The sequence below is a fragment of the Coregonus lavaretus genome (assembly GCF_964263955.1).
Source record: "Coregonus lavaretus genome assembly, chromosome: 12".
NCBI lineage: Eukaryota > Metazoa > Chordata > Actinopteri > Salmoniformes > Salmonidae > Coregonus > Coregonus lavaretus.
Window position 1 is genome coordinate 3,886,412 of NC_139999.1, and position 25,021 is coordinate 3,911,432.

The 25,021-nt window shown below is 46.9% G+C and overlaps 1 protein-coding gene across 1 annotated transcript in view; it reads left to right on the forward strand.

Moving 5' to 3' along the window:
- Window positions 1-18,768, forward strand: part of LOC311138395 (inositol hexakisphosphate kinase 1-like) — a 31,855-nt gene extending 13,087 nt beyond the window's left edge. Inside the window, exons 3-4 of the mRNA XM_084173064.1 lie at window positions 13,765-13,940; window positions 17,109-18,768. Coding sequence (XP_084029190.1) covers window positions 13,765-13,940; window positions 17,109-17,846 — 914 coding nt within the window. The 3' untranslated portion in view covers window positions 17,847-18,768. The remainder of the gene's footprint in view (window positions 1-13,764; window positions 13,941-17,108) is intronic.
- Window positions 18,769-25,021: the final 6,253 nt, after the last annotated feature.

Here is a 25,021-nt window from a genome sequence, read left to right on the forward strand (position 1 = left end):
TTAGACAAGTGTGTCCGGATACACATCATCTAATAATTATACAATATTTATACAATATTTTTTATCTGGACACTTTCTGTTTTTGATATTGCTACTATGCAAGTAACCATTTCACTGTACCGTTTACACCTTCTGTATCCTGGGCATGTGACCAATTTTACATTTACATAATTTAAACGTACATTTGATTTGATATAGTGTGTGTTTACCAGAGACGGTAATGTGAAGAACAACATGACTTGCACCAAAGTCAGATTAGGATATAGGCCAAGGATTAGATACAGTGGCTTGCGAAAGTATTCACCCCCCCTTGGCGTTTTTCCTATTTTGTTGCCTTACAACCTGGAATTAAATTTTATTTTTTGGGGGTTTGTATCATTTTGATTTACACAACATGCCTACCACTTTGAAGATGCAAAATATTTTTTTATTGTGAAACAAGCAAGAAATAAGACAAAAAAAACAGAGAACTTGAGCGTGCATAACTATTCACCCCCCCCCCCCACCCCCCCCCAAAAAGTCAATACTTTGTAGAGCCACCTTTTGCAGCAATTACAGCTGCAAGTCTCTTGGGGTATGTCTCTATAAGATTGGCACATCTAGCCACTGGGATTTTTGCCCATTATTCAAGGCAAAACTGCTCCAGCTCCTTCAAGTTGGATGGGTTCCGCTGGTAATCTTTAAGTCATACCACAGATTCTCAATTGGATTGAGGTCTGGGCTTTGACTAGGCCATTCCAAGACATTTAAATGTTTCCCCTTAAACCACTTGAGTGTTGCTTTAGCAGTATGCTTAGGGTCATTGTCCTGCTGGAAGGTGAACCTCCGTCCCAGTCTCAAATCTCTGGAAGACTGAAACAGGTTTCCCTCAAGAATTTCCCTGTATTTAGCGCCATCCATCATTCCTTCAATTCTGACCAGTTTCCCAGTCCCTGCCGATGAAAAACATCCCCACAGCATGATGCAGCCACCACCATGCTTCACTGTGGGGATGGTGTTCTCGGGGTGATGAGAGGTGTTGGGTTTGCGCCAGACATGGCGTTTTCGTTGATGGCCAAAAAGCTCAATTTTAGTCTCATCTGACCAGAGTACCTTCTTCCATATGTTTGGGGAGTCTCCCACATGCCTTTTGGCGAACACCAAACGTGTTTGCTTATTTTTTTCTTTAAGCAATGGCTTTTTTCTGGCCACTCTTCCGTAAAGCCCAGTGACAGATCATGTGACACTTAGATTGCACACAGGTGGAGTTTATTTAACTAATTATGTGACTTCTGAAGGTAATTGGTTGCACCAGATCTTATTTAGGGGCTTCATAGCAAAGGGGGTGAATACATATGCACGCACCACATTTCCGTTATTTATTTTGTAGAATTTCTTTCATTTCACTTCACCAATTTGGACTATTTTGTGTATGTCCATTACAGGAAATCCAAATAAAAATCAATTTCAATTACAGGTTGTCATGCAACAAAATAGGAAAAACGCCAAGGGGGATGAATACTTCTGCAAGGAACTGTAGTGTATTTTTACCTGGAGTTTTTCCTTATTGTAGGCTACTACTTTTACCACTTTTAATCTCGAAATCTACTGTCAAAGTAGTGTCAGGTTCTCCCCTACTGTCAAAGTAGTGTCAGGTTCTCCCCTACTGTCAAAGTAGTGTCAGGTTCTCCCCTACTGTCAAAGTAGTGTCATGTTCTCCCCTACTGTCAAAGTAGTGTCAGGTTCTCCCCTACTGTCAAATTAGTGTCAGGTTCTCCCCTACTGTCAAAGTAGTGTCAGGTTCTCTCCTACTGTCAAAGTAGTGTCATGTTCTCCCCTACTGTCAAAGTAGTGTCAGGTTCTCCCCCTACTGTCAAAGTAGTGTCAGGTTCTCCCCTACTGTCAAAGTAGTGTCAGGTTCTCCCCTACTGTCAAAGTAGTGTCAGGTTCTCCCCTACTGTCAAAGTAGTGTCATGTTCTCCCCTACTGTCAGGTTCTCCCCCTACTGTCAAAGTAGTGTCAGGTTCTCCCCTACTGTCAGGTTCTCCCCCTACTGTCAAAGTAGTGTCAGGTTCTCCCCCTACTGTCAAAGTAGTGTCAGGTTCTCCCCATACTGTCAAAGTAGTGTCAGGTTCTCCCCTACTGTCAGGTTCTCCCCTACTGTCAAAGTAGTGTCAGGTTCTCCCCCTACTGTCAAAGTAGTGTCAGGTTCTCCCCCTACTGTCAAAGTAGTGTCAGGTTCTCCCCCTACTGTCAAAGTAGTGTCATGTTCTCCCCTACTGTCAAAGTAGTGTCAGGTTCTCCCCCTACTGTCAAAGTAGTGTCAGGTTCTCCCCCTACTGTCAAAGTAGTGTCAGGTTCTCCCCCTACTGTCAGGTTCTCTCCCTACTGTCAAAGTAGTGTCAGGTTCTCCCCCTACTGTCAGGTTCTCCCCCTACTGTCAAAGTAGTGTCAGGTTCTCCCCCTACTGTCAAAGTAGTGTCAGGTTCTCCCCCTACTGTCAAAGTAGTGTCAGGTTCTCCCCCTACTGTCAAAGTAGTGTCAGGTTCTCCCCCTACTGTCAAAGTAGTGTCAGGTTCTCCCCCTACTGTCAAAGTAGTGTCAGGTTCTCCCCCTACTGTCAAAGTAGTGTCAGGTTCTCCCCCTACTGTCAAAGTAGTGTCAGGTTCTCCCCCTACTGTCAAAGTAGTGTCATGTTCTCCCCTACTGTCAGGTTCTCCCCTACTGTCAAAATAGTGTCATGTTCTCCCCTACTGTCAAAGTAGTGTCAGGTTTTCCCCTGCTGTCAAAGTAGTGTCAGGTTCTCCCCTACTGTCAAAGTAGTGTCATGTTCTCCCCTACTGTCAGGTTCTCCCCCTACTGTCAAAGTAGTGTCAGGTTCTCCCCCTACTGTCAAAGTAGTGTCATGTTCTCCCCTACTGTCAGGTTCTCCCCTACTGTCAAAGTAGTGTCAGGTTCTCCCCCTACTGTCAAAGTAGTGTCAGGTTCTCCCCTACTGTCAAAGTAGTGTCATGTTCTCCCCTACTGTCAGGTTCTCCCCTACTGTCAAAGTAGTGTCAGGTTCTCCCGCTACTGTCAAAGTAGTGTCATGTTCTCCCCTACTGTCAGGTTCTCCCCCTACTGTCAAAGTAGTGTCATGTTCTCCCCTACTGTCAGGATCTCCCCATACTGTCAAAGTAGTGTCAGGTTCTCCCCTACTGTCAGGTTCTCCCCTACTGTCAAAGTAGTGTCAGGTTCTCCCCTACTGTCAAAGTATTGTCAGGTTCTCCCCCTACTGTCAAAGTAGTGTCATGTTCTCCCCTACTGTCAGGTTCTCCCCCTACTGTCAAAGTAGTGTCATGTTCTCCCCTACTGTCAGGTTCTCCCCATACTGTCAAAGTAGTGTCAGGTTCTCCCCCTACTGTCAAAGTAGTGTCAGGTTCTCCCCCTACTGTCAAAGTAGTGTCAGGTTCTCCCCCTACTGTCAAAGTAGTGTCAGGTTCTCCCCCTACTGTCAAAGTAGTGTCAGGTTCTCCCCTACTGTCAAAGTAGTGTCAGGTTCTCCCCCTACTGTCAAAGTAGTGTCAGGTTCACCCCTACTGTCAAAGTAGTGTCAGGATCTCCCCCTACTGTCAAAGTAGTGTCATGTTCTCCCCCTACTGTCAAAGTAGTGTCAGGTTCTCCCCTACTGTCAAAGTAGTGTCAGGTTCTCCCCTACTGTCAAAGTACTGTCAGGTTCTCCCCTACTGTCAGGTTCTCCCCCTACTGTCAAAGTAGTGTCAGGTTCTCCCCTACTGTCAAAGTAGTGTCAGGTTCTCCCCCTACTGTCAAAGTAGTGTCAGGTTCTCCCCTACTGTCAAAGTAGTGTCATGTTCTCCCCCTACTGTCAAAGTAGTGTCAGGTTCTCCCCCTACTGTCAGGTTCTCCCCCTACTGTCAAAGTAGTGTCAGGTTCTCCCCTACTGTCAAAGTAGTGTCAGGTTCTCCCCTACTGTCAAAGTAGTGTTCGGTTCACCCCTACTGTCAAAGTAGTGTCAGGATCTCCCCCTACTGTCAAAGTAGTGTCAGGATCTCCCCCTACTGTCAAAGTAGTGTCAGGTTCTCCCCCTACTGTCAAAGTAGTGTCAGGTTCTCCCCTACTGTCAGGTTCTCCCCCTACTGTCAAAGTAGTGTCAGGTTCTTCCCTACTGTCAAAGTAGTGTCAGGTTCTCCCCCTACTGTCAAAGTAGTGTCAGGATCTCCCCCTACTGTCAAAGTAGTGTCATGTTCTCCCCCTACTGTCAAAGTAGTGTCAGGTTCTCCCCTACTGTCAAAGTAGTGTCAGGTTCTACCCCTACTGTCAAAGTAGTGTCAGGTTCTCCCCCTACTGTCAGGTTCTCCCCCTACTGTCAAAGTAGTGTCAGGTTCTCCCCTACTGTCAAAGTAGTGTCAGGTTCTCCCCTACTGTCAAAGTAGTGTCCGGTTCACCCCCTACTGTCAGGTTCTCCCCCTACTGTCAAAGTAGTGTCAGGTTCACCCCTACTGTCAAAGTAGTGTCAGGTTCTCCCCTACTGTCAGGTTCTCCCCCTACTGTCAAAGTAGTGTCAGGTTCTCCCCTACTGTCAAAGTAGTGTCAGGTTCTCCCCTACTGTCAAAGTAGTGTCCGGTTCACCCCCTACTGTCAGGTTCTCCCCCTACTGTCAAAGTAGTGTCAGGTTCTCCCCCTACTGTCAAAGTAGTGTCAGGTTCTCCCCTACTGTCAGGTTCTCCCCCTACTGTCAAAGTAGTGTCAGGTTTCCCCCTACTGTCAGGTTCTCCCCCTACTGTCAAAGTAGTGTCAGGTTCTCCCCCTACTGTCAAAGTAGTGTCAGGTTCTCCCCCTACTGTCAAAGTAGTGTCAGGTTCTCCCCCTACTGTCAAAGTAGTGTCAGGTTCTCCCCCTACTGTCAAAGTAGTGTCAGGTTCTCCCCCTACTGTCAAAGTAGTGTCAGGTTCTCCCCTACTGTCAAAGTAGTGTCAGGTTCTCCCCCTACTGTCAAAGTAGTGTCAGGTTCTCCCCATACTGTCAAAGTACTGTCAGGTTCTCCCCTACTGTCAAAGTAGTGTCAGGTTCTCCCCTACTGTCAAAGTAGTGTCAGGTTCTCCCCCTACTGTCAAAGTAGTGTCAGGTTCTCCCCTACTGTCAAAGTAGTGTCATGTTCTCCCCTACTGTCAGGTTCTCCCCCTACTGTCAAAGTAGTGTCAGGTTCTCCCCCTACTGTCAAAGTAGTGTCATGTTCTCCCCTACTGTCAGGTTCTCCCCTACTGTCAAAATAGTGTCATGTTCTCCCCTACTGTCAAAGTAGTGTCAGGTTCTCCCCTACTGTCAAAGTACTGTCAGGTTCTCCCCCTACTGTCAAAGTAGTGTCAGGTTCTCCCCTACTGTCAAAGTAGTGTCATGTTCCCCCCTACTGTCAGGTTCTCCCCTACTGTCAAAGTAGTGTCAGGTTCTCCCCCTACTGTCAAAGTAGTGTCATGTTCTCCCCTACTGTCAGGTTCTCCCCCTACTGTCAAAGTAGTGTCATGTTCTCCCCTACTGTCAGGTTCTCCCCATACTGTCAAAGTAGTGTCAGGTTCTCCCCTACTGTCAGGTTCTCCCCTACTGTCAAAGTAGTGTCAGGTTCTCCCCCTACTGTCAAAGTAGTGTCAGGTTCTCCCCTACTGTCAGGTTCTCCCCCTACTGTCAAAGTAGTGTCAGGTTCTCCCCCTACTGTCAAAGTAGTGTCAGGTTCTCCCCCTACGGTCAAATTAGTGTCAGGTTCTCCCCCTACTGTCAAAGTAGTGTCAGGTTCTCCCCCTACTGTCAAAGTAGTGTCAGGTTCTCCCCCTACTGTCAAAGTACTGTCAGGTTCTCCCCCTACTGTCAAAGTAGTGTCAGGTTTTCCCCTACTGTCAAAGTAGTGTCATGTTCTCCCCTACTGTCAGGTTCTCCCCCTACTGTCAAACTAGTGTCAGGTTCTCCCCCTACTGTCAAAGTAGTGTCATGTTCTCCCCTACTGTCAGGTTCTCCCCTACTGTCAAAATAGTGTCATGTTCTCCCCTACTGTCAAAGTAGTGTCAGGTTCTCCCCTACTGTCAAAGTACTGTCAGGTTCTCCCCCTACTGTCAAAGTAGTGTCAGGTTCTCCCCTACTGTCAAAGTAGTGTCATGTTCTCCCCTACTGTCAGGTTCTCCCCTACTGTCAAAGTAGTGTCAGGTTCTCCCCCTACTGTCAAAGTAGTGTCATGTTCTCCCCTACTGTCAGGTTCTCCCCTACTGTCAAAGTAGTGTCATGTTCTCCCCTACTGTCAGGTTCTCCCCATACTGTCAAAGTAGTGTCAGGTTCTCCCCTACTGTCAGATTCTCCCCTACTGTCAAAGTAGTGTCAGGTTCTCCCCTACTGTCAAAGTATTGTCAGGTTCTCCCCCTACTGTCAAAGTAGTGTCAGGTTCTCCTCCTACTGTCAAAGTAGTGTCATGTTCCCCCCTACTGTCAGGTTCTCCCCCTACTGTCAAAGTAGTGTCATGTTCTCCCCTACTGTCAGGTTCTCCCCATACTGTCAAAGTAGTGTCAGGTTCTCCCCCTACTGTCAAAGTAGTGTCAGGTTCTCCCCCTACTGTCAAAGTAGTGTCATGTTCTCCCCCTACTGTCAAAGTAGTGTCAGGTTCTCCCCTACTGTCAGGTTCTCCCCTACTGTCAAAGTAGTGTCAGGTTCTCCCCTACTGTCAGGTTCTCCCCCTACTGTCAAAGTAGTGTCAGGTTCTCCCCTACTGTCAAAGTAGTGTCAGGTTCTCCCCTACTGTCAGGTTCTCCCCTACTGTCAAAGTAGTGTCAGGTTCTCCCCCTACTGTCAAAGTAGTGTCATGTTCTCCCCCTACTGTCAGGTTCTCCCCTACTGTCAGGTTCTCCCCCTACTGTCAAAGTTGTGTCAGGTTCTCCCCCTACTGTCAAAGTAGTGTCAGGTTCTCCCCCTACTGTCAAAGTAGTGTCAGGTTCTCCCCCTACTGTCAGGTTCTCCCCCTACTGTCAAAGTAGTGTCAGGTTCTCCCCTACTGTCAAAGTAGTGTCAGGTTCTCCCCCTACTGTCAAAGTAGTGTCAGGTTCTCCCCTACTGTCAAAGTAGTGTCAGGTTCTCCCCTACTGTCAGGTTCTCCCCTACTGTCAAAGTAGTGTCAGGTTCTCCCCCTACTGTCAAAGTAGTGTCAGGTTCTCCCCCTACTGTCAGGTTCTCCCCCTACTGTCAAAGTAGTATCAGGTTCTCCCCTACTGTCAAAGTAGTGTCAGGTTCACCCCTACTGTCAAAGTAGTGTCAGGTTCTCCCCCTACTGTCAAAGTAGTGTCAGGTTCTCCCCCTACTGTCAAAGTAGTGTCAGGTTCACCCCTACTGTCAAAGTAGTGTCAGTTTCTCCCCCTACTGTCAAAGTAGTGTCAGGTTCTCCCCTACTGTCAAAGTAGTGTCAGGTTCTCCCCCTACTGTCAAAGTAGTGTCATGTTCTCCCCCTACTGTCAAAGTAGTGTCAGGTTCTCCCCTACTGTCAAAGTAGTGTCAGGTTCTCCCCTACTGTCAGGTTCTCCCCTACTGTCAAAGTAGTGTCAGGTTCTCCCCTACTGTCAAAGTAGTGTCAGGTTCTCCCCCTACTGTCAAAGTAGTGTCAGGTTCTCCCCTACTGTCAGGTTCTCCCCTACTGTCAAAGTAGTGTCAGGTTCTCCCCCTACTGTCAAAGTAGTGTCAGGTTCTCCCCCTACTGTCAATGTAGTGTCATGTTCTCCCCTACTGTCAGGTTCTCCCCTACTGTCAAAGTAGTGTCAGGTTCTCCCCCTACTGTCAAAGTAGTATCAGGTTCTCCCCTACTGTCAAAGTAGTGTCAGGTTCTCCCCCTACTGTCAAAGTAGTGTCATGTTCTCCCCCTACTGTCAAAGTAGTGTCAGGTTCTCCCCTACTGTCAGGTTCTCCCCTACTGTCAAAGTAGTGTCAGGTTCTCCCCCTACTGTCAAAGTAGTATCAGGTTCTCCCCTACTGTCAAAGTAGTGTCAGGTTCTCCCCTACTGTCAAAGTAGTGTCCGGTTCTCCCCCTACTGTCAGGTTCTCCCCCTACTGTCAAAGTAGTGTCAGGTTCTCCCCTACTGTCAAAGTAGTGTCAGGTTCAACCCTACTGTCAAAGTAGTGTCAGGTTCTCCCCCTACTGTCAAAGTAGTGTCAGGTTCTCCCCCTACTGTCAAAGTAGTGTCAGGTTCTCCCCCTACTGTCAAAGTAGTGTCAGGTTCTCCCCCTGCTGTCAGGTTCTCCCCTACTGTCAAAGTAGTGTCAGGTTCTCCCCTACTGTCAAAGTACTGTCAGGTTCTCCCCTACTGTCAAAGTAGTGTCAGGTTCTCCCCTACTGTCAAAGTAGTGTCCGGTTCTCCCCCTACTGTCAGGTTCTCCCCTACTGTCAAAGTAGTGTCAGGTTCTCCCCTACTGTCAAAGTAGTGTCAGGTTCTCCCCTACTGTCAAAGTAGTGTCAGGTTCAACCCTACTGTCAAAGTAGTGTCAGGTTCTCCCCCTACTGTCAAAGTAGTGTCAGGTTCTCCCCCTACTGTCAAAGTAGTGTCAGGTTCTCCCCTACTGTCAAAGTACTGTCAGGTTCTCCCCCTACTGTCAAAGTAGTGTCAGGTTCTTCACTGACCATATCAACACAGACCACAGGAACCGAATATTATTAGAAGAAATGTTGTACTGCACAATCTTAGGGTTGGGAATGGGATGTCCTCGACTTCAGTGTCTGGAAAAAGGAGCGCATTATATAGGGAATAGGGTGCCATTTTGGACTCAACCTTAGTCTCTGTCTCCGGTGGCCTAGGAATGGGTGGTTGAGGTGTTTAGATCAAGTTCACTGTGTACCTGACTGTCTATCTCTCTGCATCCCAAATGGCACCCGATTTCCCTATGGGCCCTGGTCAAAAGTAGTGCACTACATATGGAATAGGGTGCCAGGTAGTGCACTACAGTGGGGAGAACAAGTATTTGATACACTGCAGATTTTGCAGGTTTCCCTATTTACAAAGCATGTAGAGGTCTGTCATTTTTATCATAGGTACACTTCAACTGTGAGAGACGGAATCTAAAAAAAAATCCAGAAAATCACAGTGTATGATTTTTAAGTAATTAATTTGCATTTTATTGCATGACATAATTATTTGATCACCTACCAACCAGTAAGAATTCCTGCTCTCACAGACCTGTTAGATTTTCTTTAAGAAGCCCTCCTGTTCTCCACTCATTACCTGTATTAACTGCACCTGTTTGAACTCGTTACCTGAATTAAAGACACCTGTCCACACACTCAATCAAACAGACTCCAACCTCTCCACAATGGCCAAGACCAGAGAGCTGTGTAAGGACATCAGGGATAAAATTGTAGACCTGCACAAGGCTGGGATGGGCTACAGGACAATAGGCAAGCAGCTTGGTGAGAAGGCAACAACTGTTGGCGCAATTATTAGAAAATGGAAGAAGTTCAAGATGACGGTCAATCACCCTCGGTCTGGGGCTCCATGCAAGATCTCACCTCGTGGGGCATCAATGATCATGAGGAAGGTGAGGGATCAGCCCAGAACTACACGGCAGGACCTGGTCAATGACCTGAAGAGAGCTGGGACCACAGTCTCAAAGAAAACCATTAGTAACACACTACGCCGTCATGGATTAAAATCCTGCAGGACACGCAAGGTCCCCTTGCTCAAGCCAGCGCATGTCCAGGCCCGTCTGAAGTTTGCCAATGACCATTTGGATGATCCAGAGGAGGAATGGGAGAAGGTCATGTGGTCTGTTGAGACAAAAATAGAGCTTTTTGGTCTAAACTCCACTCGCCGTGTTTGGAGGAAGAAGAAGGATGAGTACAACCCCAAGAACACCATCCCAACCGTGAAGCATGGAGGTGGAAACATCATTCTTTGGGGATGCTTTTCTGCAAAGGGGACAGGACGACTGCACCGTATTGAGGGGAGGATGGATGGGGCCATGTATCGCAAGATATTGGCCAACAACCTCCTTCCCTCAGTAAGAGCATTGAAGATGGGTCGTGGCTGGGTCTTCCAGTATGACAACGACCCGAAACACACAGCCAGGGCAACTAAGGAGTGGCTCCGTAAGAAGCATCTCAAGGTCCTGGAGTGGCCTAGCCAGTCTCCAGACCTGAACCCAATAGAAAATCTTTGGAGGGAGCTGAACGTCCGTTTTGCCCAGCGACAGCCCCGAAACCTGAAGGATCTGGAGAAGGTCTGTATGGAGGAGTGGGCCAAAATCACTGCTGCAGTGTGTGCAAACCTGGTCAAGACCTACAGGAAACGTATGATCTCTGTAATTGCAAACAAAGGTTTCTGTACCAAAAATTAAGTTCTGCTTTTCTGATGTATCAAATACTTATGTCATGCAATAAAATGCAAATTAATTACTTAAAAATCATACAATGTGATTTTCTGGATTTTTGTTTTTTTAGATTCCGTCTCTCACAGTTGAAGTGTACCTATGATAAAAATGACAGACCTCTACATGCTTTGTAAGTAGGAAAACCTGCAAATTCGGCAGTGTATCAAATACGTGTTCTCCCCACTGTAGATATGGAATAGGCTGCCATTTCTGACACAGGCTCTGTCTTTTTACTTTGTTTAAAGAAAGAAGAGGAATAGTTGCAATAACTTTCTTTTTTTAAACTTTTTGTTTGAAATGCTTAGTAGATGTGATCCCTGGAGCCCCCATGTTAAAGGAAAGCACTGTCCCACAGTCTGACAGCTGCAGTGCAAAGTAGAAACTACAGACGTCAAGGGCAGATTAGATTTTCCACTGTGCTCACACATTCCTGCTCAGCTTTCTGCCCAGTGAGAGGAAAAGGGACATTTTACCGTGACTTGACTCCTGCACTTGAAGGTTGACTCCTGCACTTGGGTTCAAAGCTAAATCTTAATTTCACATAATATAACTTAAAAGTATGCATCAAGGTGTCTGTAACAGAATATAACTTTGAAAAATATAATGTAGACAAACAAAATGCATTTCTATAGCTTCCAAAAATCTTTTTTACAATGGAGTACAAAAATGGCTGCGCAGTGTCTTCAAAACAGCGCCCCCTGTCAGTCATCCAGGGTTTATACACATAATAGGTCTCAACACGCCATCTGTTTTGTAGATCCAGCTGCATGTCGCAATCCAGAATTGGCCTATAGAGTTACCGCTATGAGGACACGTATGCCTGTTGTTCAAAGAATGCTGGATGGTTCTGGACCAGTACAAATTGGATTGAATTAGCAGATCAGAAGGAGTTTTATAGAGGTTTGGCTGTAAGGCTTTGATATAGGAGAAGATAAACAGCAGCTGGGAGGGTTTTATAATAACTGTGTAGCATTACGATGGCTGGGTGTTATGCGCTGTAGCATTACGATGGCTGGGTGTTATGCGCTGTAGCATTACGATGGCTGGGTGTTATGCGCTGTAGCATTACGATGGCTGGGTGTTATGCGCTGTAGCATTACGATGGCTGGGTGTTATGCGCTGTAGCATTACGATGGCTGGGTGTTATGCGCTGTAGCATTACGATGGCTGGGTGTTATGCGCTGTAGCATTACGATGGCTGGGTGTTATGCGCTGTAGCATTACGATGGCTGGGTGTTATGCGCTGTAGCATTACGATGGCTGGGTGTTATGCACTGTAGCATTACGATGGCTGGGTGTTATGCGCTGTAGCATTACGATGGCTGGGTGTTATGCGCTGTAGCATTACGATGGCTGGGTGTTATGCGCTGTAGCATTACGATGGCTGGGTGTTATGCGCTGTAGCATTACGATGGCTGGGTGTTATGCGCTGTAGCATTACGATGGCTGGGTGTTATGCACTGTAGCATTACGATGGCTGGGTGTTATGCGCTGTAGCATTACGATGGCTGGGTGTTATGCACTGTAGCATTACGATGGCTGGGTGTTATGCACTGTAGCATTAGTTTTATTTTTTATTTATTTCACCTTTATTTAAACAGGTAAGCCAGTTGAGAACAAGTTCTCATTTACAACTGCTACCTGGCCAAGATAAAGCAAAGCAGTGCGATAAAAACAACAACATAGAGTTACATATTGAATAAACAAAACGTTCAGTCAATAACACAATAGAAAATCTACATACAGTGTGTGCACATGTAGTAAGTTATGGAGGTAAGGCAATAAATAGGCCATAGTGCAAAAATAATTATAATGTAGTATTAAGATACTCTACACATCTACAGCTTAAGGACTTAGTTATTTGTCTTCAAAGTGCATCTTCAAAGCAACCTGACACTCAGCCAGTCCAGCCAGAGGATGGTGTTTGTTGTTGCTTTGTTATTTGGCTGTACTCCACTCCCTCCCATATGTCCTTTCCACTCTTTTAGCTACTGTATACGTGTGATATATTTGCCTCCTGTTGTGTACAGCTAAGTATCACTGGCAATACTTTAGTTAGTTGTGTGTAGATAGTCTGTAGATGCTTACACTATTTATACAAAGTGTTTGAGTCAGTAAGCTATGAACCCAGGAAGGTACGCCCTAATGGACTAACCATTAGAACTAGGAAGATACGTCCTAATGGACTAACCATTAGAACTAGGAAGATACGCCCTAATGGACTAACCATTAGAACTAGGAAGATACGCCCTAATGGACTAACCATTAGAACTAGGAAGATACGCCCTAATGGACTAACCATTAGAACTAGGAAGATACGCCCTAATGGACTAACCATTAGAACTAGGAAGATACGCCCTAATGTGCTAACCATTAGAACTAGGAAGATACGTCCTAATGGACTAACCATTAGAACTAGGAAGATACGCCCTAATGGACTAACCATTAGAACTAGGAAGATATGCCCTAATGGACTAACCATTAGAACTAGGAAGATACGTCCTAATGGACTAACCATTAGAACTAGGAAGATACGTCCTAATGGACTAACCATTAGAACTAGGAAGATACGTCCTAATGGACTAACCATTAGAACTAGGAAGATACGTCCTAATGGACTAACCATTAGAACTAGGAAGATACGCCCTAATGGACTAACCATTAGAACTATGAAGTTACGCCCTAAAGGACTAACCATTAGAACTAGGAAGATACGTCCTAATGGACTAACCATTAGAACTAGGAAGATACGTCCTAATGGACTAACCATTAGAACTAGGAAGATACGCCCTAATGGACTAACCATTAGAACTAGGAAGATACGCCCTAATGGACTAACCATTAGAACTAGGAAGATACGCCCTAATGGACTAACCATTAGAACTAGGAAGATACGCCCTAATGGACTAACCATTAGAACTAGGAAGATACGTCCTAATGGACTAACCATTAGAACTAGGAAGATACGTCCTAATGGACTAACCATTAGAACTAGGAAGATACGTCCTAATGGACTAACCATTAGAACTAGGAAGATACGCCCTAATGGACTAACCATTAGAACTAGGACGATACGCCCTAATGGACTAACCATTAGAACTAGGAAGATACGCCCTAATGGACTAACCAAGAGGAGATGTCCTCTTAGACCGAGGGTGACACTGATTTTAAGTAGCAGACAGGACTACATCATAACGTGAGCGTGAGTCCAACTCACCACCTCTACAATTGGAAGAGACAGCATTTATTTGACCTCTTCCTCTACAATGGAAAGAGACAGCATTTATTTGACCTCCTCCCTGAATGAAGTTTAAAGAGTGGAGCAGCATATTACTTTGACTGTTTTAGCTAATACCTTTGCTCCGAAGAGAGAGTTTGTGTTCCTTGACCTCTAACCCCTCCTAGAGTTCCTGCTTCTGGAGAATGTGGTCCACCACTTCAGCTACCCGTGCATCCTGGACCTGAAGATGGGCACACGGCAGCACGGGGACGATGCCTCGGAGGAGAAGGCTGCCAGGCAGATGAAGAAGTGTGAACAGAGCACCTCCGCCACCCTGGGGGTGCGTGTCTGTGGGATGCAGGTGAGGGCTGGTCCTACTTCTTGTTTCTTTAACATTTGTTAATATTCATGTTTTTCCAACTAAATGCTTTTAGACAGCTGGTAGCAAGCACCCACATTTTGTTCAGGAAACTGACCTTTTGTTCAACTTGATTTCACATGGAAAGTCCCATTTGAGATTAGGAGACCTCTTATGCAAGAGGGATACCAACCCAAGAAGAACTGTCAAGGAACATTCATGCTTCCGTAGCATTAAATGGATGGATTATGCTTGAAATATGCAGTATTTCTAATAGCTTTCTTGACTTGTCTATTCTGGAGCTTGATGGAAGGATCAGATTGGAGAAGGATGCTGATGTTGTCTTGTCTCAGGACAGTAGCTGCTACTACGCCATAGATTCTTTACTTGCGTCTCTATCTTTCTTCTGTTTCTCCTAACACCTGGGCTCAGACAAAAAGCCCACAGCAGTAACCGGAGCAGGACAGAAGGGAGGATACTGAATATCCTATCAATTTACAAATAACAAACAACTGGGATACAATAGATACTTCATTGTCCATTCAGTTGGAACTAAAATTCACCTTCCGCCTTTATCCCAGACACACACACACACACACACGCACGTTTAGAAACAAAATATGAATTACAGAGGGACCGATGGCGTGACTGTCTGTCTGTTTACAATGTAGAGCCTATAACAGCAGAACAGATGAGACAGACAATAGCCACAGCATTAATCCTCCATCCAGCTTCAAAAGGCCTTCTCTCCTCCTCCATTTATTCTGTGATAAATCAGATAGATGACTGCCCCACATTCTAATCTCTTTTATTTCCCCTCTCTGTTATCTGTCTGTTTTAATGGTAGGAGGTCTAACCTCTCTGTTTTAATGGTAGGGAGGTCTAACCTCTCTGTTTTAATGGCAGGAGGTCTAACCTCTCTGTGTTAATGGTAGGAGGTCTAACCTCTCTGTTTTAATGGTAGGAGGTCTAACCTCTCTGTGTTAATGGTAGGAGGTCTAACCTCTCTGTTTTAATGGTAGGAGGTCTAACCTCTCTGTTTTAATGGTAGGAGGTCTAACATCTCTGTTTTAATGGTAGGAGGTCTAACCTCTCTGTGTTAATGGTAGAGGTCTAACCTCTCTGTTTTAATGGTAGGAGGTCTAACCTCTCTGTTTTAATGGTAGGAGGTCTAACCTCTCTGTTTTAATGGTAGGAGGTCTAACCTCTCTGTTTTAATGGTAGGAGGTCTAACCTCTCTGTTTTAATGGTAGGAGGTCTAACCTCTCTGTTTTAATGGTAGAGGTCTAACCTCTCTGTGTTAATGGTAGGAGGTCTAACCTCTCTGTGTTAATGGTAGGAGGTCTAACCTCTCTGTTTTAATGGTAGGAGGTCTAACCTCTCTGTTTTAATGGTAGAGGTCTAACCTCTATGTTTTAATGGTAGGAGGTCTAACCTCTCTGTGTTAATGGTAGGAGGTCTAACCTCTATGTTTTAATGGTAGGAGGTCTAACCTCTCTGTTTTAATGGTAGGAGGTCTAACCTCTCTGTTTTAATGGTAGGAGGTCTAACCTCTCTGTTTTAATGGTAGGAGGTCTAACCTCTCTGTTTTAATGGTAGTGGTCTAACCTCTATGTTTTAATGGTAGGAGGTCTAACCTCTATGTTTTAATGGTAGGAGGTCTAACCTCTCTGTTTTAATGGTAGGAGGTCGAACCTCTCTGTGTTAATGGTAGGAGGTCTAACCTCTCTGTTTTAATGGTAGGAGGTCTAACCTCTATGTTTTAATGGTAGGAGGTCTAACCTCTCTGTTTTAATGGTAGGAGGTCTAACCTCTCTGTTTTAATGGTAGGAGGTCTAACCTCTGTTTTAATGGTAGAGGTCTAACCTCTCTGTTTTAATGGTAGGAGGTCTAACCTCTCTGTTTTAATGGTAGGAGGTCTAACCTCTCTGTTTTAATGGTAGGAGGTCTAACCTCTCTGTTTTAATGGTAGGAGGTCTAACCTCTCTGTTTTAATGGTAGGAGGTCTAACCTCTCTGTGTTAATGGTAGGAGGTCTAACCTCTCTGTGTTAATGGTAGGAGGTCTAACCTCTCTGTTTTAATGGTAGGAGGTCTAACCTCTCTGTTTTAATGGTAGGAGGTCTAACCTCTCTGTTTTAATGGTAGGAGGTCTAACCTCTCTGTGTTAATGGTAGGAGGTCTAACCTCTCTGTTTTAATGGTAGGAGGTCTAACCTCTCTGTTTTAATGGTAGGAGGTCTAAGCTCCGTGTCTTGGTCAAAAGTTTTGAGAATGACACAAGTATTGGTTTTCACAAAGTTTGCTGCTTCAGTGTTTTTAGATATTTTTGTCAGATGTTACTATGGTATACTGAAGTATAATTACAATCATTTAATCCTACAACAAAATCGCCCGCGCACACGCACAGTTTAGAGGGAGCATTGGTCCAGGTGTTCTCTCTGTTCTCTCTGTGGTTCTACTGTCCAGGTGTGATCTCTGTGGTTCTATGGTCCAGGTGTGATCTCTGTGGTTCTATGGTCCAGGTGTGATCTCTGTGGTTCTATGGTCCAGGTGTGATCTCTGTGGTTCTATGGTCCAGGTGTGATCTCTGTGGTTCTATGGTCCAGGTGTAACCTCTGTTCTCCCTGTGGTTCTATGGTCCAGGTGTAATCTCTGTGGTTCTATGGTCCAGGTGTAATCTCTGTGGCTCTATGGTCCAGGTGTGATCTCTGTGGTTCTATGGTCCAGGTGTGATCTCTGTGGTTCTATGGTCCAGGTGTGATCTCTGTGGTTCTATGGTCCAGGTGTGATCTCTGTGGTTCTATGGTCCAGGTGTGATCTATGTGGTTCTATGGTCCAGGTGTGATCTCTGTGGTTCTATGCTTCCAGGTGTAACCTCTGTTCTCTCTGTGGTTCTATGCTTCCAGGTGTAACCTCTGTTCTCTCTGTGGTTCTATGCTTCCAGGTGTAACCTCTGTTCTCTCTGTGGTTCTATGCTTCCAGGTGTAACCTCTGTTCTCTCTGTGGTTCTATGGTCCAGGTGTAACCTCTGTTCTCTCTGTGGTTCTATGCTTCCAGGTGTAACCTCTGTTCTCTCTGTGGTTCTATGCTTCCAGGTGTAACCTCTGTTCTCTCTGTGGTTCTATGCTTCCAGGTGTAACCTCTGTTCTCTCTGTGGTTCTATGCTTCCAGGTGTACCAGATGGACACGGGCCACTATCTGTGCAGGAACAAGTACTACGGCCGCAGCCTGTCCATCGAGGGCTTCCGTCACGCTCTCCACCAGTTCATGCACAACGGGGCGTCGCTCAGGAAGGACCTGTTTGAGCCCATGCTGTGTAAGCTACGCAGCCTGAAGGCCGTTCTGGAGAGACAGACCACCTACCGTTTCTACTCCTCCTCCCTGCTCATCATCTATGAGGGGAAGGAGCCTGAGCTGGCCCACGCCTGGCAGAAAGCATCACCGCCTGCACCACAGCCAGCCGCTGAGATGCCCTCAGAGAAGGAGGAGGCAGTGGCCGTCAACCCAGGAGTAGGAATGGGTACCCAAGGAGTAGGAATGGGTGTCCAGGGACCGGGGTTAATAGTGGGGCTCCAAGGAGTCCAGGGACCCACCGAAGTACCGAAGCTCCAGCTCCTCCCACCACACTGTCCCCCCACCCCTGTCTCAACCCCCACCCCTCCACAGCCACAGCAGCCTCCCCAGGCCCTTTGTCTCCCGCCCTCAGACCCTCACGGCCCCCCTCCTCCTCCACCCCGAACCTCCGGCCCTAGCATCAGTGTGGACGTCCGCATGATAGACTTCGCCCACAGCACCTTCAAAGGTTTCCGCGACGACCAGACAGTGCACGACGGGCCGGATCGGGGCTACGTGTTTGGACTGGAGAGCCTCATCAAGATCCTGGAGGGCCTCAGGGAGGAGAACCTGTAGCAGCCGAACCTGGGACTGACACGTTGGTCTGCGTCTCAAATAGTATCCCCAATTCCCTATATAGTGCACTACTTTTGACCAGGGCCCACAGGGCTCATTGACCAGGGCTCAGGTCAAAATAAGTGCACTACTGTAGGGAATAAGGTGCCGTTTGGGATGCACCGATGACCATCCTTCAGGAGACGAGAACCTTTAGCTGTAACATGTAACTGACACATCTTCATCCTCCGTCTTCACCCTCCTCATCCTCCTCACCCTCCTCATCCTCCTCCTCTCCCGAAGTGCTACCACTCTATCCTTGATGATTATATTTGGAGAAAACAGGAAACAAAAGTGAGAGAGGTTTTGGAGAAAGAAAGAAAAGCACATTGATATTATGTAATAAGAAGAACCTGAGAGATGGAATCTCTAAGCTACTGTCTGAGTGTAAAGGTTAAAGGTCGTGAACTTAAGACTGTAAAGGTCACTCTCCTCTCTTGACTGTTGTGCTTCTCTTAGAGTAGACACATGAGAAACGTACATCTACAGTCCTGTTATATGCTCTCCTCCTTCTGGACAGAGATGGCTGCCATTCCTCTGAAGGAAAAACATAGAGGGGCAATGTCTGTTTGCCTTGTGGGTTTGTCGCCACTGTGTGGCCAGCTGAAGTATTGCATTGAAGAAAGACAGGATGAGGTCAGGGTTCGGTTTGAAAGTAAAGCAGCTCAGGGCAAGTCCAGGGCCCTGGCTTTATCCCAAATGGCACCCTATTCCCTATATAGTGCACTACTTTTGACCAGGGCCCACAGGGAAACACAAAAGGCTTTGGTCAAAAGTAGTGCACTAAATAGGGAATAGAGTGCCCTTTAGGACGCATGGCCTGTCTCCGCTGTGGGACTGGAACAGGGAAGAGGTATCTGTCTATCTGTGTGTGTTGAGGATTGGTGGGGACAGATTAGGGGGGTTGGGTTAGGATGGGGGGGGGGGGGGGTCTTAGGGAAAGGGACTTAGCTAAGTCCCTTACAGCAGTATTCCTATCAGGGGTTAAATAGAAGAGCAGCTTTCTTACAGGCTGTTGTTGGTGATGAGAGCTTTACTGTAAACGAAAGAAGGGATCTGAAGGGTTAATACTTGGCTCTACCTCTGGATAAAATAAATACAACCCAGGGTATGGCTGAAGTGGCACCCTATTCCCTATGTAGTGTGCTACTTTTGACCAGAGCCCTATTGGACCTATATAGGGGATAGGGTACTATTTGGGACTCCTTCAGGCTGAAATACCACACAGCTCTGTCTGTCTGTCTGTCTGTCTGTCTGTCTGTCTGTCTGTCTGTCTGTCTGTCTGTCTGTCTGTCCACGGTCATCTAATTTATAAACCGTTTTATTGTGTTGCTTTTTTATATTTATTATCTCTCTTATTCAGTTCCAGTTTGAGTAACCGACCGTTTCATAGTATTATTATTTTAATATTTCCTTTGCTTATTTTCTTCTTGGTCTTGGTCCCTCCCTCCCTCTGGCAGAGTCTGGTATTTAGGTCCATCCCAGCCCAGGTACGTTATCCTTTAGTCCAGGTATGTTATCCTTTAGTCCAGGTATGTTATCCTTTAGTCCAGGTATGTTATCCTTTAGTCCAGGTACAGTGAGGGAAAAAAGTATTTGATCCCCTGCTGATTTTGTACGTTTGCCCACTGACAAAGAAATGATCAGTCTATAATTTTAATGGTAGGTTTATTTGAACAGTGAGAGACAGAATAACAACAACAAAATCCTGAAACACGCATGTCAAAAATGTTAGAAATGTATTTGCATTTTAATGAGGGAAATAAGTATTTGACCCCCTCTCAATCAGAAAGATTTCTGTCTCCCAGGTGTCTTATACAGGTAACGAATTGAAGGGAGTGCTCCTAATCTCAGCTTGTTACCTGTATAAAAGACACCTGTCCACAGAAGCAATCAATCAATCAGATTCCAAACTCTCCACCATGGCCAAGACCAAAGAGCTCTCCAAGGATGTCAGGGACAAGATTGTAGACCTACACAAGGCTGGAATGGGCTACAAGACCATCGCCAAGCAGCTTGGTGAGAAGGTGACAACAGTTGATGCGATTATTCGCAAATGGAAGAAACACAAATGACCTGTCAATCTCCCTCGGCCTGGGGCTCCATGCACGATCTCACCTCGTGGAGTTGCAATGATCATGAGAACGGTGAGGAAATAGCCCAGAACTACACGGGAGGATCTTGTCAATGATCTCAAGGCAGCTGGGACCATAGTCACCAAGAAAACAATTGGTAACACACTACGCCGTGAAGGACTGAAATCCTGCAGCGCCCGCAAGGTCCCCCTGCTCAAGAAAGCACATATACAGGCCCGTCTGAAGTTTGCCAATGAACATCTGAATGATTCAGAGGAGAACTGGGTTAAAGTGTTGTGGTCAGATGAGACCAAAATCGAGCTCTTTGGCATCAACTCAACTCGCCGTGTTTGGAGGAGGAGGAATGCTGCCTATGACCCCAAGAACACCATCCCCACCGTCAAACATGGAGGTGGAAACATTAAGCTTTGGGGGTGTTTTTCTGCTAAGAGGACAGGACAACTTCACCGCATCAAAGGGACGATGGACGGGGCCATGTACCGTCAAATCTTGGGTGAGAACCTCCTTCCCTCAGCCAGGGCATTGAAAACGGGTTGTGGATGGATATTCCAGCATGACAATGACCCAAAACACACAGTGGAGTGGCTCAAGAAGAAGCACATTAAGGTCCTGGAGTAGCCTAGCCAGTCTCCAGACCTTAATCCCATAACAAATCTGTGGAGGGAGCTGAAGGTTCGAGTTGCCAAACGTCAGCCTCGAAACCTTAATGACTTGGAGAAGATCTGCAAAGAAGAGTGGGACAAAATCCCTCCTGAGATGTGTGCAAACCTGGTGGCCAACTACAAGAAACGTCTGACCTCTGTGATTGCCAACAAGGGTTTTGCCACCAAGTACTAAGTCATGTTTTGCAGAGGGGTCAAATACTTATTTCCCTCATTAAAATGCAAATCAATTTATAACATTTTTGACATGCGTTTTTCTGGATTATTTTTTTTTATTCTGTCTCTCACTGTTCAAATAAACCTACCATTAAAATTATAGACTGATCATTTCTTTGTCAGTGGGCAAACGTACAAAATCAGCAGGGGATCCAGGTATGTCATCCTTTAGTCCAGGTATGTCATCCTTTAGTCCAGGTATGTCATCCTTTAGTCCAGATATGTCATCCTTTAGTCCAGGTATGTCATCCTTTAGTCCAGGTATGTCATCCTTTAGTCCAGGTATGTCATCATTTAGTCCAGGTATGTCATCCTTTAGTCCAGATATGTCATCCTTTAGTCCTGGTATGTCATCCTTTAGTCCAGATATGTCATCCTTTAGTCCAGGTATGTCATCCTTTAGTCCAGGTTCTTTAAAGACCCTCCCTCCCTGTGTTACAAACTTTCTCTCATTTTATGATCCTGAAAAGATCAAATATGTCTTTCCTTTTTAATTTGCACTGTAGAAGGTGTATTGAAAGCATCAAAGCATGATTTATTTTAATTTTTTATAGTACTTCTTATTTTCTTCACGTCAAGGGGCGGACTACTCGCCAGACCTGGATTCAAATAGTATTTGAAATCATTTCAGACACTTTTAGCAGGGCTTGATTGAGCTTACCTGGCAAAATTGAACAAATAGAATAGTCGCAAAACTGCCAATCCCGCCCATGATCTGGAACCCTGATCTGGAACCCTGATCTGGAACCCTGATCTGGAACTCTGATCTGGAACCCTGATCTGGAACCCTGATCTGGAACTCTGATCTGGAACCCTGATCTGGAACCCTGATCTGGAACCCCAGGCAGGCTGAAGTAAACGCTCAAAGCATTTGAAAGATTTAGAATAGTATTTGAACCCAGGCTACTCTATCTCACCACCGATACACAGTGAACCCTTGTCCTCCATCTTAGAACATTAGTAGAGACTCCTCCTCCTCCACCACCGCTCTCTCTCCCCCCCTCTCCTTCTCTTCCTCTCCTGTGTCCTCCCTCAGTCTCCCAGCCCGCTCACCATGGAGGGAGAGTCAGTCCCCCAGCCCATGGAGGGAGAGTCAGTCCCCCAGCCCATGGAGGGAGAGTCAGTCCCCCAGCCCATGGAGGGAGAGTCAGTCCCCCAGCCCATGGAGGGAGAGTCAGTCCCCCAGCCCATGGAGGGAGAGTCAGTCCCCCAGCCCATGGAGGGAGAGTCAGTCCCCCAGCCCCCTCACCATGGAGGGAGAGTCAGTCCCCCAGCCCATGGAGGGAGAGTCAGTCCCCCAGCCCATGGAGGGAGAGTCAGTCCCCCAGCCCATGGAGGGAGAGTCAGTCCCCCAGCCCATGGAGGGAGAGTCAGTCCCCCAGCCCGCTCACCATGGAGGGAGAGTCAGTCCCCCAGCCCATGGAGGGAGAGTCAGTCCCCCAGCCCATGGAGGGAGAGTCAGTCCCCCAGCCCATGGAGGGAGAGTCAGTCCCCCAGCCCATGGAGGGAGAGTCAGTCCCCCAGCCCCCTCACCATGGAGGGAGAGTCAGTCCCCCAGCCCATGGAGGGAGAGTCAGTCCCCCAGCCCATGAAGGGAGAGTCAGTCCCCCAGCCCATGGAGGGAGAGTCAGTCCCGCAGCCCGCTCACCATGGAGGGAGAGTCAGTCCCCCAGCCCCCTCACCATGGAGGGAGAGTCAGTCCCCCAGCCCATGGAGGGAGAGTCAGTCTCCCAGCCCGCTCACCATGGAGGGAGAGTCAGTCCCCCAGCCCATGGAGGGAGAGTCAGTCTCCCAGCCCATGGAGGGAGAGTCAGTCCCCCAGCCCATGGAGGGAGAGTCAGTCCCCCAGCCCATGGAGGGAGAGTCAGTCCCCCAGCCCATGGAGGGAGAGTCAGTCCCCCAGCCCATGGAGGGAGAGTCAGTCTCCCAGCCCGCTCACCATGGAGGGAGAGTCAGTCCCCCAGCCCATGGAGGGAGAGTCAGTCCCCCAGCCCATGGAGGGAGAGTCAGTCCCCCAGCCCATGGAGGGAGAGTCAGTCCCCCAGCCCGCTCACCATGGAGGGAGAGTCAGTCCCCCAGCCCGCTCACCATGGAGGGAGAGTCAGTCCCGCAGCCCGCTCACCATGGAGGGAGAGTCAGTCCCCCAGCCCATGGAGGGAGAGTCAGTCCCCCAGCCCATGGAGGGAGAGTCAGTCCCCCAGCCCATGGAGGGAGAGTCAGTCCCCCAGCCCCCTCACCATGGAGGGAGAGTCAGTCCCCCAGCCCATGGAGGGAGAGTCAGTCCCCCAGCCCATGGAGGGAGAGTCAGTCCCCCAGCCCATGGAGGGAGAGTCAGTCCCCCAGCCCCCTCACCATGGAGGGAGAGTCAGTCTCCCAGCCCCCTCACCATGGAGGGAGAGTCAGTCTCCCAGCCCCCTCACCATGGAGGGAGAGTCAGTCCCCCAGCCCCCTCACCATGGAGGGAGAGTCAGTCCCCCAGCCCGCTCACCATGGAGGGAGAGTCAGTCCCGCAGCCCGCTCACCATGGAGGGAGAGTCAGTCCCCCAGCCCATGGAGGGAGAGTCAGTCCCCCAGCCCATGGAGGGAGAGTCAGTCCCCCAGCCCATGGAGGGAGAGTCAGTCTCCCAGCCCGCTCACCATGGAGGGAGAGTCAGTCCCCCAGCCCATGGAGGGAGAGTCAGTCCCCCAGCCCATGGAGGGAGAGTCAGTCCCCCAGCCCATGGAGGGAGAGTCAGTCTCCCAGCCCGCTCACCATGGAGGGAGAGTCAGTCCCCCAGCCCATGGAGGGAGAGTCAGTCAGTTGGCTAGGATGTCTCTCTCTGTAGATTGGTTGAACAATGTTGCACTGTATCCATAAACAGTTAATGTGTATTATTTCCCCCCCCCCCTCTGCTCTGACATGATGCAGGTCTTTTTTAGTTGAATATCTCTGATAGGGTTGCACATTTCTGGTAACTTTTCCCTAATGTGTAAATAACAGAAGGCCCTCACACTGTTTATGCTCCCAATTCTCCCCTTTATTGACAACGTTTGGATCCGACACAGTGTGCTGGCCTTTTTGTTCTTTACAGGTGGTCTTTATTAGCCCAGCATCAACGTTTTTAAGGATGTGCGTATGACCACAAACTTTTCTATAAACTTTCAGAAAATGCCCAGGTTTTTGAGAAATCCCAGTTGGAAGGTTCCCAAAATCAGGATGGAATAAGAATCAAATCAGGAATCCTCCTATCAGGATTTCTGCAAGACCTGGGGGTTTTGGGGAAATTACCAGAACTTTGCAACCCCACTCTGACTAAAAGCACTACTGTGCTATAATATCTTATCTTTAAGTCTATCTACTGTGCTATAATATATTTAAGTCTATCTATGCTCTAATTCTACACAAGCACATGAACTGACTTTGATATGGCCAGAATTGTAAAAGCACTTATTACTACACGGAAGTCAGATACGTTCAACAAACAGTTGGATTACTGACTAAGGTATAGAGATGTATCCTACTGTCTTCTACATTATATTCTGATTCTAGAACCGATTCTATTAGCTTCTATTTGTGTTTCTATGTGTGCTCCCTCGTTCTGGATATTGGCATTATGGAGAAAATTGTCTCCAGAAAAAGTAAAGTCACTCTCCTCCACTCCACAACTGTTAAAAGTTGTGTTGTCGTCTTCTGAGCCCCCGGAGTTCCAAACTCATTCTTATTTATTGAATACCTTTTCTTCATATTCTTCGTATTAATATGGAAAAATATAATAATGAAGAAGACCTTTCTATCAGTCTATCTACTTGGCAGGGCTTTTTAATGTGTTATTGTCCAGAAATACATTGTTCAGGTTAATTAACCCAGATAAATGCTTTGGAGGAATAAAATAGGTTTAGGTGGAAGGAAAAAAACTATTTCAAGATGCCCAAAGAAATGTATTTTTCAAAGCAGCTTGTTAGACATAAGTTAACATCTTCCAAAAAAACGGGAAGTAAAAAGTGTTATCTTAATTTGTTTTAACCTTTTAAAAAGGGGGCATTTGCCTTAAATGAAGTTTCCTAAAGGAAAATAGCAAATTTGTTTTAGTTTGCAGCGACACAAACCACCAGAGACAAAGGCTGCTTTCAAAATGGCACCCTATTTCCTACATAGTGCACTACTTTTGACCAGTGCCCTATA